Source organism: Lytechinus pictus, chromosome 4 (genome assembly GCF_037042905.1).
Source record: "Lytechinus pictus isolate F3 Inbred chromosome 4, Lp3.0, whole genome shotgun sequence".
NCBI lineage: Eukaryota > Metazoa > Echinodermata > Echinoidea > Temnopleuroida > Toxopneustidae > Lytechinus > Lytechinus pictus.
Genome location: NC_087248.1, coordinates 16,699,677 through 16,716,543, shown reverse-complemented (window position 1 = coordinate 16,716,543; position 16,867 = coordinate 16,699,677). Strand labels below are relative to the sequence as shown.

General features: G+C 36.4%; 1 protein-coding gene across 1 annotated transcript; it reads right to left on the bottom strand.

Annotated features, from left to right (window-relative positions):
- Window positions 1-9,108, bottom strand: LOC129258925 (heterogeneous nuclear ribonucleoprotein R-like). Its single transcript, XM_054897167.2, has 10 exons — window positions 8,638-9,108; window positions 6,592-6,791; window positions 6,128-6,360; window positions 4,876-4,989; window positions 4,322-4,498; window positions 3,761-3,896; window positions 3,225-3,430; window positions 2,673-2,822; window positions 2,108-2,229; window positions 1-1,553 (listed from the first exon to the last, which is right to left on the bottom strand). The coding sequence occupies exons 2-10, from the start codon at window positions 6,761-6,763 to the stop codon at window positions 956-958; spliced, it is 1,908 nt and encodes a 635-aa protein (XP_054753142.2). The 5' UTR covers window positions 6,764-6,791; window positions 8,638-9,108; the 3' UTR covers window positions 1-955.
- Window positions 9,109-16,867: the final 7,759 nt, after the last annotated feature.

The window sequence follows — 16,867 nt, the reverse complement described above, 5'->3', positions numbered from 1 at the left end:
TTTTGTAAATTCTGTACACGGTCAACTTTAATGAATATCAAAAACTTAGAGGACTTTTGCTACTACATAATTGTTTTTGCCAAAAACATGGGATATCTACACGAGTCACAATTTTTCAGACAGGACGACAAAACATGATTTTCACTGTTGTATGAGTGTTCTGATAAAAACAGACATATTTAAAATTTATCAATTGACTATAGAAACATTTGCAGTTGTGCACTGAAAACTAATGTCTACATGCTAGCCCATTTTGACTGCTACTAACAAACATGAAATATGCCTTTATCTGTACAGAATAACACTGAAGGTAAATGTACAAAGCATTATATTTGAGTCTGTAATGTAAAAATATTTCTTCTAAAGGAGACAAACCTGCAAACTGCACTGGTCAATGAATACTGCATATCGATGTCATTTAATGTTTGCTCCATAAAAATGATTCATTCTTTTCAAAACAATTCATAATACACAGGTGTTCTAGAGTGGTTTCTATGTACACACTTTTAGACAATTTTCAACAGTTACACATTAAGACAAAATAGTTAAAAAGACCAAAGAACTTTGAAAACCAATTTTTTTTTCTGTTTTTCCTTTAAATTTTTCCAATCCCAATTCTATAGTGGATAAACTACATGAACCTTAAATACATATTTCATAACCATCCAAATGAGACAAACTTCAATACAATGAATAATTTTTTTTTCCAGATTATTTAAAATGTTGACAGTGCACGTGCCTTTGTAGTTCGCAAAGTAATAATTGAGTAAGCTAAAAAGAATTGGGCACTTCATGAGCATTCTGAGAGAGGTATATTCTAGTTGATTATTTACAATAGACAAAGTCCATGTTCCCAGCCCATTGAGATTTTACCTGTACTGATCATGATGTGAAGACAGGTCTCATCCACCCTTTCCAGTGGACATTTACTTTATGGTCCTGCAGATGAAGTCATCTACTTCCAATTGCCAGCCCCGTAGTTGTCCGATGACCACTGGTCATCATAGAAGTTGTTGTAGTCATTATAACCATATCCCTGATCAAGAGGCTGTTGGGCAATGGGTTGCGTTCCCCACTGAGATTGGGTGTTGCGTCGCTTTGGGTCCCCCATCAATTGTCCTTCTAATTTCCTCTTGCCACCCATGTTACCTCCTCGCCCCCCTCGGCCACCCCGGTTGCCACGTCCACCCCTGGGACCACCGCGCCCTCCCCTGGGGCCACCTCGGGCCCCACCTCCCCGTAAAAAACCCCTCTGTGTACTGGGCCCTCCTCGAATTCCCATGCCCCTCGCTCTTGCTCTGTTGCCACGTCCACGTCCGTATCCCGCTCCACCGCCGTAGTAACTGTCATAGCCTTCACCGTACCCGTAGCTGTCTGCTTCATAACGTCCACCACCATAACCGCCACCGTAGCCACCATAATATCCATCATCATAACCTTCATAGCCACCATAGTCCCGATAGCGATCTCCACCACCATATCCACTTCCACGACCACGATGGCCTCCTTGTGGACCACCACGACCTCGAGGTGAGTACCCTTCAAAGCCGAATCTGCAAAAAAAAATTTGAACAATAACAGCAATTGACATTTTGAACTTCAAATCCATTCCGTGCAAGGTCAGAGCATAAAGTTCATAGATATTAAACATAGTCGAGACCTTTGTTTTGCAAATATACTGTCACAATTTTTCCTTTTTACCCCTTTCCTTTCAAATTTGCACGCCGTATCAGTATGTAGGTTTTGTGGAAGCACTTGGAAACTGCAAACTTTATCAAATGTAATCTATGTGTATTTTGTTAATAAATTTTAATGTTGAATGCATTTCAGAACTTAATTTTTATAATTATAAAACACGCAACAATTCAAATGGCCAAGACTATGAAATTCCAACTACTTATTGAATTCTCCATTTATTTTCAGACAAATGCAACTAGACTCCAGGGGTTACAAACTGCCCCCTAGCCCTTTAACTCCTAGTCTTCATACAAAAATTGGCGAAGTTTGTCACGTTAAGGACTGTTGGTGCAGCAATCAGGAATATGGTGATCAAATTCTGCGAGGGTAAATCACTTTATTCAGAGTGGTTTTGCCTGTAAATACTCACCCTCCAAGATTATTTTGTCTCATGATTCTTTCTTTTTTCTTCTTGTTTTCCTGAGGTGGTTTGGCAAGAGATACTTCTATCGTGGTTCCTTCATACTCCTTCCCATTCATCTCCTCTATCGCCTAGTCATAACAATAAGGGGGGAAAGAATATACAAGCATAGGCTCAATTATGAAACAAACTTATTATTATTAATTTGTCAATTAAAATTACAAATCACCTATTTACAGCTGAAAACTAGCAACACTACAGTACCAACTTACTCAGGAGGCAACCCATGATCTGTGACCACATTCAATATTTCCCAAAGAAGTTCACTCACAACATTCCAACTACATTAATAAATTCTGAAAATGTATGATTGAAAGATTTCAAGTTAATCAAATTATTCACTAGCATTGGGTTATAAGCTTCGATGAATGATTGAACTGACAATCATACGTTATTTCTGCTTTACCCACTACCTACTAAATTTACTTTCATCTCCATGAATAGCCTTCTCATTTTCATTTTTTTTATGGGGGGGGGGGGGGAGTGCACAGACATAACTGAAATGACAAATTACCTTGACAGCTGCTTCCCTATCCTTGAAGTGAACAAAGCAGTAATCCTTCATCTTCTTGGCCTTCTCAACCTCACCATACTGACCAAAGTCTTCCTTAATCTTCGCTTCTGTTGATTCCTGAGAAAGATTTCTGATGTACACAACTTTCACCTGAAGATACAAATTGAACAATTAAAAAAACTAGATCAATGACAACTCATTTCTTTGGGTTTCACAAAATATTTTTATTAATAAAAAGACCTCCGATTCCAAATTCTAATCAGATCATTGCCACTGCCATACAGACACAAGAGAGCTGGAAGTGAAAGCCTCAAATATAATAATTTTTTTCATAACTTATCAGATAATTGCCCTTCCAATGAATGTGAATGCATGTAACAAAATTTGGATTTCATAAGTTAACAAATTGCAAAGTTATGGTAAGAGCAGAACACAAGAGACAGATGTACATCCCCTGTGCTGAACATAGGGACAGATGATCATCCTGTGCTGAAATATGAAATAAATCTTTCAAAACATTACTCTGCTTTGTGATTAGTTGGAATATCTTACCTTCGACATAGTCTCGGAGTCCGGCTCAATCACTGGATCAGCCCAGTCTACATTGACATTGATTTGATTCCAGACCTTGACCCTTCCAGAGAGAAGTTTCCTCTTCGCACTTGCAGCTGCTTTGTGGGAGTCAAACTCGAGAAAGGCAAAACCACGATTGCGCATCTTGTCTTCTGTCTTGTAGATAATGACATCCATCAGACCCTCTGTTGATCACAAAAAATTTTTATTACATGTAATTTAGACAGTGTTTATTCTGTTCCAGGGAATCTTTTCGTTTCTATTCACCAGGGCAGCCCCCCCCCCCCATTATGCTAACTACATGTGAATAGCATATATTCATAAACAATTACTTATGACATCTAAGTTCATCAAAATACACATTTAGAAGCTGTTGGATTTACAGGTAAAAAAAGAAAGAAAGAAAAGAAATGTTAGTCAATATGAAGAACACTGCTCTTTTATCTTCATAATGCAATGAAAAACAGAAATAAATATTTTCCCAGGTTGCCAGGAAATTTGAAATGTTAACTCACTTTCAACTTTGGCGAACTCTTCCAAGATCTCATCTTTGGACTTGTTCTTGGGGATAGAGCCGACGTAGAGCCTACTCTTCGGTACTGAGATGTTCACACTGATTTGCCAGTTTTCTTTGACTTTGTATCCATTGAGCTACAAATAAATCAAACATTAGAAAATATGCTTTGACTTCATGGACACCATATTTATTCAAATACATGCAACATTGAACATAAAGTTTCTTAGAAGGGCAAATTAAGAGATTTCCACTAAATCACTAAAATGTCTGTGATAACAAAGCTATGGACAAGAAAATACGAAAACAACCTTTTCAGAGAGATTGTCATGGACTGGAATTTCTTAAGTAATAGTGCTTTCCAGCCAACTTGTCACAAAGTAATACACTGAAATTGTCAGTGATAAAAAGCTAATGAAACTGCAATGGTAACACAAATTAATGCCTTACAAAAGGCATACAAGTACATAGCATATACCTTTTTGCCATCTTGGTAGCTAGCTACTAGCTACACAACATGAACACTGATATCAACTGGAAAGGCATCTTCCAGAATACATACCTTTTTGACAGCTTCCCTGGCACCATCGGTGGTAGTGAATGCTGCGAATGCGTAACCCCTGTTTTGACCTGTAAGTGGGTCCATCATTAACCTCAGATCATGCACATCACCACACTGCTCCAACAGAGGAATGAGTTCATCTTCAAACATCTCCCTTGGGATCTTTCCAATGAAGATCTAGATACAACGATATAAAAGTGATATTCAGTTATACAAAAATCTGGAGCACCTTTTCACACATTTTTTAATAGAAATATTAACGATGGGGGATAAAATCGACAGACAGATATGAATCAAAGTCAAATTGTGATTCATGGTCTTAATTCATTCTGTCGCAACTCTTGTAAGACAGGGCCTGGAATGCTTGGTTACCTGGGCAATTTAAACAAGTAGTAATTTTCATCAACTGAAATCAATACTTTTGAAATAGAGAATTTTAATTTTAAAACAATGACTGGCTTTGAGGGAAATACCCTATATATTTCCCAAAGAAGTATCATATTGCAATATGGGTCAACAGAGGGAAATATCTGTCAAGTAAAAACTGTTCTCACCTCTGAACCTTGGGCGGGTGGCGGTAACGTTTCAACATCTTCAGGTTTGGGACGACTGGACTTTCTCTGTCCTAATGTGATATCTAGTGAGTAACCTGTTCTGGCAAGGATTTCCTGCAACAAAGGAATAGAAAAAACAATGTATTACTGTAAGGCACAAACGTAAGTAAAAGGTAGTTCCATCTGCACTAGAGCTAAGGCAACTTCTTTCAACAAGCAGATACATTTCTAGAGGCTCGCAAGAGTTGGATGTTAACCCTAACTAGGCCGGGCTTTTTTGGCCGTTCTGTGGCCGGGAGGGGGTTGATTCAACCCCCCCCCCCCCCCCCCCCCGAGATCTCGGCCGCCGATCGCACGAGCGCCGCAAAAATTTGCACGCTGGTAGTGTGCGATGTAATCTACAAGGCTGTATGGTAAAATTTTCCAAAATAATGAGATCTTATTTTATATGAATGAATTATGCTAATTTATGCATAAATCATATTTTTTTGCTCTAATTCACTCAATAAAGCTCCTGGAATGCTAATTTTTGGTAAAAATGTTCTTTGTAGCATTCTTAACAATGGCAATTGAAAAAAACTTCGGTTTGGAAATCAATTTCTTTATATTTTATTAATTTCTTATGCATTTCTTTGTTTTTCAACCTTTTGTTTTTTCACCAGATTTATTGCACAACCTTTTTGAAGCATAATTATGCTCAATGCTCAAATCAATTGCTTTCAGCTGTTTAAAGTAAAAATAATCATATCTTTATGAATAAGATGAGAAAACTCCATTTGCATTGACTTTGTACACAAAATCATGTTTTGGAACAATTTTTTTACAAAATGTTACATAATTTCAGGACTGCGTACCCGGGCGTCGTAAATTTGGTCTCAAAAGATGCGTGAGATTTTAAAGCATAAATTCTGCGAGTGGCGCAGTCAAAAAATTTTGCACAGCGCAATGATCGCAGAAAATGTTGAGGGGGGGGGGGGGGTTGATTCAACCCCACCCCCCCCCCCGGTCATTTTAGGGTTAAGTAGTTATACTAAAGCTATACTAAAGCCCCCAAATTATATGAACTTCGAACAGAATCAGTCTTCTTAAAAAACCTAAGTATTTCATCATATAAAATTGATCATGTTATCGGACAATGAATTCAAATTGACTCATTCAATTTTACCAAGCTTAATAGGGCTTTGAACTCCACAGCTAGAAAAACCAATTACATCAGACACATATACACTTAACAAGCTTTCATAATTTTCACCTTAATTTTAGCTTCATCTGGACCCTTGGGTTCTTGTCCACCCTGTGACTGCTTCATTCTGCTCTTCTGTCTGTATGTCCTGATGACCCCACACAGGAATGCACTTGTGTTAGTGACATGGGACAAGTCACTCTCACCAAACTGCTTCAAGACTCCGAGCCTAGATGTCTCGTCAAGTTCTTTCAGAGCCTCAAACGCTCTATCATCCAGTGCATCATCACCAGAGAGGATTCCTACACATCGGCAAAAAAAAATACATAGCACATAACAAATTAACAAGACACAGCATTTTAAAAAATTTTCTGGAAAGAATTTGTGCCACAAAATAACTGCATTCAATTTTCAAATCATACAGCTAAGGGGTAGTATTACGATGGAATGAGGGCAAAAAAAATAATCAGAACATTACTATATAATATAAAAGTCCAACACATTTCAAAATTAACCACTTCAATAAAACGTACCTTTTGCAAAGAACCTGTCCAGTTCAGAAGCAACCTTCTCTGTGAAGCCCATTCCCAGGTAGCTGTCATATTTGTCTGTTCTTTCAAACTCAGTCTCCATGGGCTCCTCAGCACCTCCATCTCCCTGGCTTTGTTCCATCTCTTCTGGTTTTATATCACCATTATCTGCCATGACTTGCAGCCAACTGGGGGTGTGTTACCTGTATAAAATAAGGGGAGAATCATGACAAGGCCTGATGAGCCTGCATACAATAATTTAGGCCCTACTAGAATACCATTAAAGGAAAAATCCACCCCAACAAAAAGTTTATTTGAATAAAAAGAAAAAAAATCCAATAAGCATAACACTGAAAATTTCATGAAAATTGGATGTAAAATAAGTTATGACATTTAACATTTTTGCTTATTTCACATAACAGTGATATGCACATCCTGGTCAGTATGCAAATGAGGGGACTGATGTCACCCAATCACTTTTTCTTTTGTATTTAATTGTATAAAATATTTCAATATTCTCCTCATTATCATGTGAAACAAATATCTATTCCCCCTGTACATGTGTAATTACCATCGTTTTTTTTTTTTACATTTTGTGGTGCAGTCAAATTGGTCATTATAAAAATCTGTAAAAATTGAAATATTGTACAATTAAAACAATACAAAAACAAAAGACATTTCTTTGGTAATAACTTGAGTGAGGCATGATATGAGCTCAAGATAAAGACGCTCGGACTTCTCTCAGAATGCAAATAAATTTATTTAATATAAAAGTTAACTACTGAGGGTGCAAGCTTCGCTCAATTACAACATTCAAATTCTGTAATAAAAAAATCTATTTCGTTTGTTTTTAATTGTAGATTGGAATGTTGTTTAGCAGATTAAATCCAAAAACAAAAAGATGCTCTCATAATTCTGCATGTAATGTGAAAAATTCTCAATACCAAGTTAATTAACGTTAGAGTATTTGCTGCATGGATTTTGTGAAATAATTTTTCATTTGCAGCCTAGGCCTTATTATTTTTTTTAGTGCCTCCCCACCCTCATATGAGCAAAAAATAAAATAACATTTAAAAAAATACCACTTCAGAATTAAAATAAAAATGATCTAAAAAATATGATGAAAATCTATGAAAAAGCAATAAAAGAAAAATAAGAAATAGATCTATGACCCTACATAGTATTAAAAGCTAACTTTGAATCTATTTGGAAAGAAAAGGAAATTGCGCCACAAACAAAACTTCTCGATATTCAGACATTGACAAATGCTCATGCTCCCATATGCATGCCATGCCCATGGACGCTGAACTAGTACACACACCACAAAGAACACACACTGCACTCTTCCCGCCACATAAAAAAGCCAACCATTCACAAAGCGAATCGCGTCCTTCAGCTCCCTAGCCCATTCATATGCAAATAAACCGGCGTCCCCTCAATCGCTGGCACTCCACATGGCGAACTGTCAGTATCTGACCCAATGCAAATGTACGCAAATCTTTCAAAGAAAACATGAGTATTTGCAAGATAAACGATGAAAAGAATATACGAAAGCAATGTTCAAATAATAAAAAAAAAAAAAAAATTATAATTTAGAGGGCAAAAGATCGCGGAACAATGTCAAAGTATAAACATCAAATTTCACATGCAACATCCATCGACACTGGCCACGCACATCCAACTCCAAGTCTAAGCAAATTTTCATGGGTGGAATAAAATGGTGAAAATTAACTTATATTCACATTTAAAATCATACCGAATGATTCAATACAATGTATATGAAGTATATACACTAGAAAAAATACGAATTCGCATATACAATTTGTTATTTTTGGAAAACAAAAGGCAGAACAATCTTCGACTCGTGAACAGATTTTTGTTTCACTCATTCACACAGACAGCTGCTGCTGAGCAGCGATGCAACGCTCAGTCAAAAACAAGCATTGCAAATGAATTAAAAAGACAATCAAATGAAGAAAACGTACACAAATTGTGACACAAATATGGAATAAAATTCAGACATTATAAAAATATAAAACTGATACTTACCTAACTTAAAATAAAGGGGGAAATGGACGAATTCCTGCTCCGTCCAGGGGATCGCGGCTATTCCGTGTGTGTGATATGCGGAATATGGCGTTCTAACGGGTTTCCAACGCTGGAATTCAGGGGTTTAAATGGATAGCGTGCATAATATGTGCATTGAACCGTTGGAGGATGATGCATCTTTGTAGTCTCTCGAATCATATACTGTAGTAGGTCCATGCTCGAATGCACCCCATGTGGGAGGGCATATTCTTCCAAATATTCGGACTAACATAGGTAAACATTTTCATCAAAATCCTTAAAAATTGCCATCGGTGGTATCCGAATTCGCCCCCGGTGAGCTCCGTTGACTAACATTTTTTTTTTTTTTTTTTTGGGGGGGGGGGGGGGGAGGGCAAAGATGGAATGGGTTGAAAAAAATATCACTCCACAATGTGATATTGTGCAGCGTGCCCCACGATATTTTTCAGGCATACAGTAATTTGATCCATTGAATTGGGAGGGGGGGGGGGCAATTCCATATATTGACGAGTGCATGGACTGACCGGGCGCGACCATGCATATATGGGGTTTCGAAAAGTATATATATATATATATATATATATATGTATATATATATATATATATATATACATATATATATATATAAAGTGGAATATTTGAGCATTCTTTGACTATTCTTCATTTAGGTTGATTTTATATATAATATATATGTATATATACATGTATATATATATATATATATATATATAAACTCCTCAAAAAAGTTTTGAAATCTGAATTTGATCGACATAGCTCCTCGGTTTTAGTAATATCATTAATGAATATATCATTTAATTCTGTTTGAAATGATTTCCTACATGATACGATTATCGTTCACATGGATGTGTAGTGCCTTGAAATCTTGGGCAAGGTTAAAATTCAAAAGTTGCAAATAAAATGACACTGTTCTTTTTTCCGTGGTGATGAGTGAGTTTCTCAGCGGTTTCTTTTTACTTTGACCCGGAATTTGATCGACAATCCCTTCCTGGTTTCAGTAAATATCAATGTGTAATTAATATCAATGAATAGATCATTTAATTCTCGTTGAAATGATACCCTAGGGGATATGATTAAGGTTCACATAGAGGTGCAGTCCCTTGAAATGTGGGGCAAGGTCAAAATTCAAAAGTTGCAAAATGACATAATATTGAAAGTCACTATTCTTTTTTTCCGTGGTGATGAGTGAGTTTCTCAGCGGTTTTTTCTTGGGTACATTAACATGGAATCATTACCGGAATCATTATCAAACACACCTCTGCACAAGCAAACATATTTACAAACAAACAAACATGCATGGGTATTTCAAACCACGCGACTCAAACCATGTTATCTCACAGAACCATCACTACATAAAACTACAACAAAACATAAAAAAATGAAGAAACAGGGGCTTCATTTGAATGGATTTTCACCTCTATTGACACAGACAAAAGAATCATGTTCTGTATTGACCCTTCATGGCTATTTCTGCTCGTTTTGCAGCTTTTCAATTCAGACCCCATCCAACACTTTTGAATCCTGCTCTTTTCGTGATGGCATGATCATAACAAGCATGCATAGGCGGATCCAGGGGGGCCCGAGGGGCGGCCCCCCTATTGGCGGAGCAAAAAAAAATGAAGGAAAAAAATGAAAGAAAAAAAAAAAGGGGGAAAGAGGGAAAAGAGAGTAGAAAAAAGAAGAGGAGGAAGATTAGTGAATAAAATAAGATGAGGGGAAGACTTGGAAAATAAAAATAATCTTTCATGTCACTGTATAAAATTTTCGCTCGCGCTTCGCGCTCTCGCAGGTGATTTTCATATCTTGTTCAATTTGGAGTTGAAATATCAAGTTTGGAAGTCAATATACAAAACATATTTCACCTCGGAAATAGAACTTTCATTATTTTGTGTGATTTACAAATTGATTTTTAAAAAGTGCTTTGTAAAATGTCAGTTTTATGGTCTGAATATTAAATTTTTCTGTTCCTGCATGCTGTGCGCTAGCAAATTTTGATTTATCAGGTAGCTATTATTTGTGTGTATTCCATTAAGTTTTCAAGATATCCTTTTCAGGTCTGAAAGTCAAAACGTATTCAGCGCTCGCGATTTGCGCTCGCATTAATGGTTAAAATATATTAACTTGATGCATCCTATTTATAATTACAAAAGTGTTTGAAATGTCAAGTTTTCAGGCCATAATATCATCAGATTTCGCGCCCTCAGGCATTAACGAATAAGATATTAATTTAATGATTAAATTGTCCATTTTGTTTCATCTCGCATTTAGCAAGAGGAATAGGAATACAGTCATCATATTCATGTGCATGTCCAAAGGATGTCCCGGTCCTATGTTAAAACTCAAAGTAATAATAGTTAAAAATATCAGCTCTTTATTAAGTGCGATCCATATCCACCGCACAATTATTGTCCTACAAAGTGCTTGAAATATAGAGCTGAAATTGACTGGGGTTTTTTTCAGATCGGAATATCAAATAGTTTAAACGCTTTGATTTTCATAATAAAAGATGTATTAAGAATGACTAAAGATTCTAGGTCTAAATATGAAACACGCGCGCGCATGTTAAGTTCAGATAGTCAACTTGTTCTCTATTCAAATCATTATCCAGTTTCAGATCACAATAGCAAAAATTTTCCGCTCACGCTTTGTGCTCGCATTATTAATGTAGGTAGACCCCCTATTACTCATTCTTTTCATGATTTACAAAAAATGAATAGAGTGTCCCGTTTTTAGGTCTAAATCTTGATTTCGCGCTCGCATCAAGTTGTTTAGTTAGCTACCTATCCTGTTCACGATTACAAAAATTGATTAAAATTTTACATAATGTATGTAGAAAGGTCAAAAATTTTCAGCTCGCGCTTTATTTGATTGTTGAAATATGTAACGTCTTCATGGCTAAGTGCAAGCAGTCATATAAACAGGTACATTTTCGATCAGTTCAAAACGTATATAAAAATTTTCTGCTCGCACTCGCATTATTAATGTTAGTAGATCCCCTCTTACTCATCCTTTTCATGATTAACGAAACCTGAATAGAGTGTCTCGTTCAGTAGGTTTAAATCTCGAATTTTTCCGCTCGCGCTTCGCGCTCGCATCATTATTGTTTAGTTATATACCTATTCTGTTTAAGTTACAAAAAGTGCTTAGAATGTCCATTCCTTAGGAAAAATTGTCAAAAAAATTTAAGCTTGCGCTTCGCGCTCGCATTATTTGATTTTTAAAATATGTAGCGCCTTCATGGCTAACTGCAAGCAGACTTGAACAGTACCTTTTCCATCAGTTCGTTTCTGCTCGCGCTTCATGTCCGTAGTAATTTTTCATTTGCATACACATCTTTTTCAGGATAACATTAAACATTGCCCAGAATGTTCAAGATTTTAGAAAAAAAACACAATATTTCCAAAAAAAATTTAGCTCGCGCTTTGCGCGGCTCGCATTATATAAATAAGGATTATGGTATTATATATTTATGTTTATTCATAAGAATAAAGCTATAAGAGGTGACTATTATAGGACTACCCCTTCAAAGAAACCAAAAATCCCGGCAAAAATCATCTTCGAGCGGCCGATCGGGGAATATTCCGGGCCCCCCTTTTGGCGAAGGCTGGATCCGCCCCTGAGCATGGTATCATTTTAAAGAGAATTAAATGATCTTTTGAATGTTGTCAAATATGCATTGTGTAAAATTGGAAGTTGGGAGAAATATATGGCCAAACTCAGTTTTCCAAACTTTTTTTTTTGCTCGTTTTGCAGCTTTTCAATTCAGACCTCATCCAACACTTTTGAATCCTGCTCTTTCCGTGATGGCAAGATCATAACAAGCATGGTATCATTTTAAAGAGAATTAAATGATCTTTTGAATGATGTCAAATATGCATTGTGTAAAATTGGGAGTTGGAAGAAATTAATCGCCAAACTCAGATTTCCAAACTTTTTTTGAGGGGTTTATATAAATAGGGGGCCTATATACAGCACAAGATTCGCATGCGCTCGCATGCCGCTCCCCCCCCCCCCCCATACTGAAACATGAAACATGAAGCTCCCCGAATTAGCATCATTCTCTGTTTCGGATAACAAAAAGTTGTTGAGAATGCCCCAATTGGCGAAAGCTGGATCCGCCCCTGGAAAAAAAAACCCTGAAAAGGAGGTGATGAATGAGAAAAAAGTGAAACTGATAAGGCAAACTGGAAAGGGAAGAAGCGTGAAGTCGTATTATTATTTTTTTTAATCCGAAAACTGTGACATCAGATAGCTGTAATGTGTGTCAAAACAATTTCAAGACCGGGGTGGGGAAGATTGATAGCTCAGTATCATAAAAAATCGTGAGATTATAGGCCCTAAATACAAATTTGGTCTTGAGGATATACCCGAGAAGTTCCCGACCCGAAAAAAGCGTTGCTATGGCATATAATTTAAAAATAAAGGAAATGAAAGGTAAACTTAATTCGTGGGTGATGCAAAACTGTACTTTAAAAAAAATACATATTTTTTATAAAAGTACATTTTTGCATCACCCACTGGAATTCCGAGCTCGTAACTTTCATGTTTTACCCACGAATTATTGTATTGTTGACTTTGTTCTCATTATATGTTGTTGTGTTGTATATATAGCGCCACATAATTATTATGAGCGTCTCTGGACGCCCGCGGTGTGCATATTATGTGCGCTCAATATTAAAGTTATATTATTATCAATGTCACAAAATCAGATTTTCGTTTTAAAAGGACAAGTCCACCTCACCAAAAAGTTGTTTTTGAATAAAAAGAGAAAATTCCAACAAGCATATATAACACTTAAAATTTCATCAAAATCGGATGTAAAAGTAAAAAAGTCATGACATTTTCAAATTTCGCTTAATTTAATAAAACATGCACATCCTGCATGGTCTGTATACAATGAATGAACTGATGACATCATGTCACCCACTCACTATTTCTTTAGTATATGAAATCGGATAACAAATAACAAAGTTATTGAATTTTAAAGTTTAGCAATATTTTGTGAAAACAGTCGTCATGAATATTCATTGGGTGGGCTGATGATGTCACATCTCCACTTGTTCTTTTGTATTTTATTATATGAAAATAGGTTTATTCAAATTTTTTCCTCCAAGAACTAGAAAAATTGGATTGTCAACTGATTTAGTGCATTATATATTTATTGCTGCAACTTATTTCATTATTAGGGAGACATATTATTCACACAAGTATGAAATAATGAAAAAAAAAAAGATCTTATTATGTAATTAATAACATAAGAAAACGGAAAGTGGAGATGTGACATCATCAGCCGACCTAATGAATATTCATGACGACCGTTTTCACAAAATATTGCTAAACTTTAAACTCCAATAACTTTATTATTTGTTATCCGATTTTGATGAAATTTTCGGCATTTTGCTCAGTGAATTCTACTCTATGTATTAAGATATAAATATTTTCAGCCCGGACCATCCCTTTAAAGGGATGGTACAGGGTGGAGATATTTATATCTCAATAAATATAGTAAAATAGCAAAATGCTGAAACTTTAATGAAAATCGAATACCACATGCATTCCGGTGAAACAGTTCTAGGTATGACTTCATGAATATTCATCAAGTGGGCTGATGAAGTCATATCCCCACTGGTTCTTTTAAATTAGGTTTATTCAAAAATTGTATACCCAAAACAGAACTAAAACAATTGGATTGACAACTGACTGAGTGCATTAGTTTTTTATTGCCGCAACTTATTTCATCACAATGGAGACACATCACTTACACATGTATGAAAAAATGAAACATTTATGCTTTCATGTAATTAACATATATAAGAAAAAGGAATGTGGGAATGCGAGTGAGGAAACAGAGACAGAAAATTTCGGGTTTTTTTGTCATGGATCTAGTTGGTCCATAGTTCAACCCAGAATGGGATACGAGAGTCCACCGTTGCGAAATAATTTGACAGAAAAAAAGGGAAACCGCCCCCGTATACTCATCGCAATTTTGATCGCCACTCAAATCAACATAATAAAATAAGAAGAACCTCGCATGTCGGAGAGAATTGTGGAAATGAGGTTGACCATTGCGTAACATTTAGATACCGGTATGATGTGAGGTTCTTAAATCGGAAGTGGAATACAAAATTACAATTGAAATCAGAGGGTCTTCAAAGCCTTTTTTCGAGAACTCCTGGTAAGTTAACCCATAACGTAGCCAACGTAAGTCAGTATTAGCGTAGAAATGAACCTCTTTAGCTGTATTCTGGCAAATAGAGACTCTGTAATTGTAGGGGCCGGACCGCGACTTGGTGACTTGACGTTGGCGGTGACGGCGCGGCGAGCTCGATGCCCGGCCGCCTATGTCAAGTGAGCCAACAATAAGCTAGCCAACAGCAAGCCAGCCAACAGTTCCAGCCAACAATATCGCGATATAAGATAGATCAGATACAGGAATTTGCGCACGAAGAGAAGCGTGCATTCTTGTACAAATCAAACAAACGCGTCAGGGCTACACGGGCCTAATCACTAGTGGCAGGCCATAGATATTCATTCGAGCCAACCCATTGCTATTTTTTTTTATTTTGATATGGCTGATTGACAAAGTGAATGCATATGATTTTCCATCTAACACTGATTCTATTTTTGGTAATTACTGAACTTCCTTTTCCCAAATTGGGAAGAAATATCACCAATTTTGGAGTATATTTTGACTGGTGGAAGGATTAGGGCTATTTTGCTGTTTGAAGTGATTAATCTGCTCCCCCCGACGATGTCTACAAACACGCCAATTTATTTTTAAAATGAGCCGGTCGAGGGACCCTTTTCTGGTCAAATATGGATTGCCAGATATATCCTATCCACTGGTAGTAAACATTCGACCACCGAATTTCATCCTTATTTTTTATGAATTTTTTAAAGTGCAAATTTAACACACGAGTCTATGGGGAATGAATTAGGCATGTGAGACCTCAGGTGGGGTTTCCCTTCTTTCAATTTGTAAAGAAAAACAACGGGCTAGTGCTTTAGTTTTAGTAGCCCACACCCCTATATACTCTATGTTTTTCGTATATTGAGGAGTACATTTCAACTAAAAGTCCTCTTTATAAAATACAATTGGAAGATTGCTCCTGAAACATATTTTGGGTGTGTGTAGGGGGGTTTCCCTTCTTTCAATTTGTAAAGAAAAACAACGGGCTAGTGCTTTAGTTTTAGTAGCCCACACCCCTATATACTCTATGTTTTTCGTATATTGAGGAGTACATTTCAACTAAAAGTCCTCTTTATAAAATACAATTGGAAGATTGCTCCTGAAACATATTTTGGGTGTGTGTAGGGGGGTTTCCCTTCTTTCAATTTGTAAAGAAAAACAACGGGCTAGTGCTTTAGTTTTAGTAGCCCACACCCCTATATACTCTATGTTTTTTCGTATATTGAGGAGTAAATTTCAACTAAAAGTCCTTTTTATAAAATACAATTGGAAGATTGCTCCTGAAACATATTTTGGGTGTGTGTAGGGGGGTTTCCCTTCTTTCAATTTGTAAAGAAAAACAACGGGCTAGTGCTTTAGTTTTAGTAGCCCACACCCCTATATACTCTATGTTTTTCGTATATATTGAGGAGTACATTTCAACTAAAAGTCCTCTTTATAAAATACAATTGGAAGATTGCTCCTGAAACATATTTTGGGTGTGTGTAGGGGGGTTTCCCTTCTTTCAATTTGTAAAGAAAAACAACGGGCTAGTGCTTTAGTTTTAGTAGCCCACACCCCTATATACTCTATGTTTTTTCGTATATTGAGGAGTTCATTTCAACTAAAAGTCTTCTTTATAAAATACAATTGGAAGATTGCTCCTGAAACATATTTTGGGTGTGTGTAGGGGGGTTTCCCTTCTTTCAATTTGTAAAGAAAAACAACGGGCTAGTGCTTTAGTTTTAGTAGCCCACACCCCTATATACTCTATGTTTTTCGTATATTGAGGAGTACATTTCAACTAAAAGTCCTCTTTATAAAATACAATTGGAAGATTGCTCCTGAAACATATTTTGGGTGTGTGTAGGGGGGTTTCCCTTCTTTCAATTTGTAAAGAAAAACAACGGGCTAGTGCTTTAGTTTTAGTAGCCCACACCCCTATATACTCTATGTTTTTTCGTATATTGAGGAGTAAATTTCAACTAAAAGTCCTTTTTATAAAATACAATTGGAAGATTGCTC

Excerpts from the sequence above, each read along its gene's own strand:
- LOC129258925 (XM_054897167.2), bottom strand. The coding sequence starts at position 6,763 with ATGGCAGATAATGGTGATATAAAACCAGAAGAGATGGAACAAAGCCAG. Across the intron at positions 4,499-4,875 it reads CACCCGCCCAAGGTTCAGAG|ATCTTCATTGGAAAGATCCC; the intron begins GTGAGAACAGTT and ends CGTTGTATCTAG. Across the intron at positions 1,554-2,107 it reads AGACAAAATAATCTTGGAGG|ATTCGGCTTTGAAGGGTACT; the intron begins GTGAGTATTTAC and ends TTTTTTTTGCAG.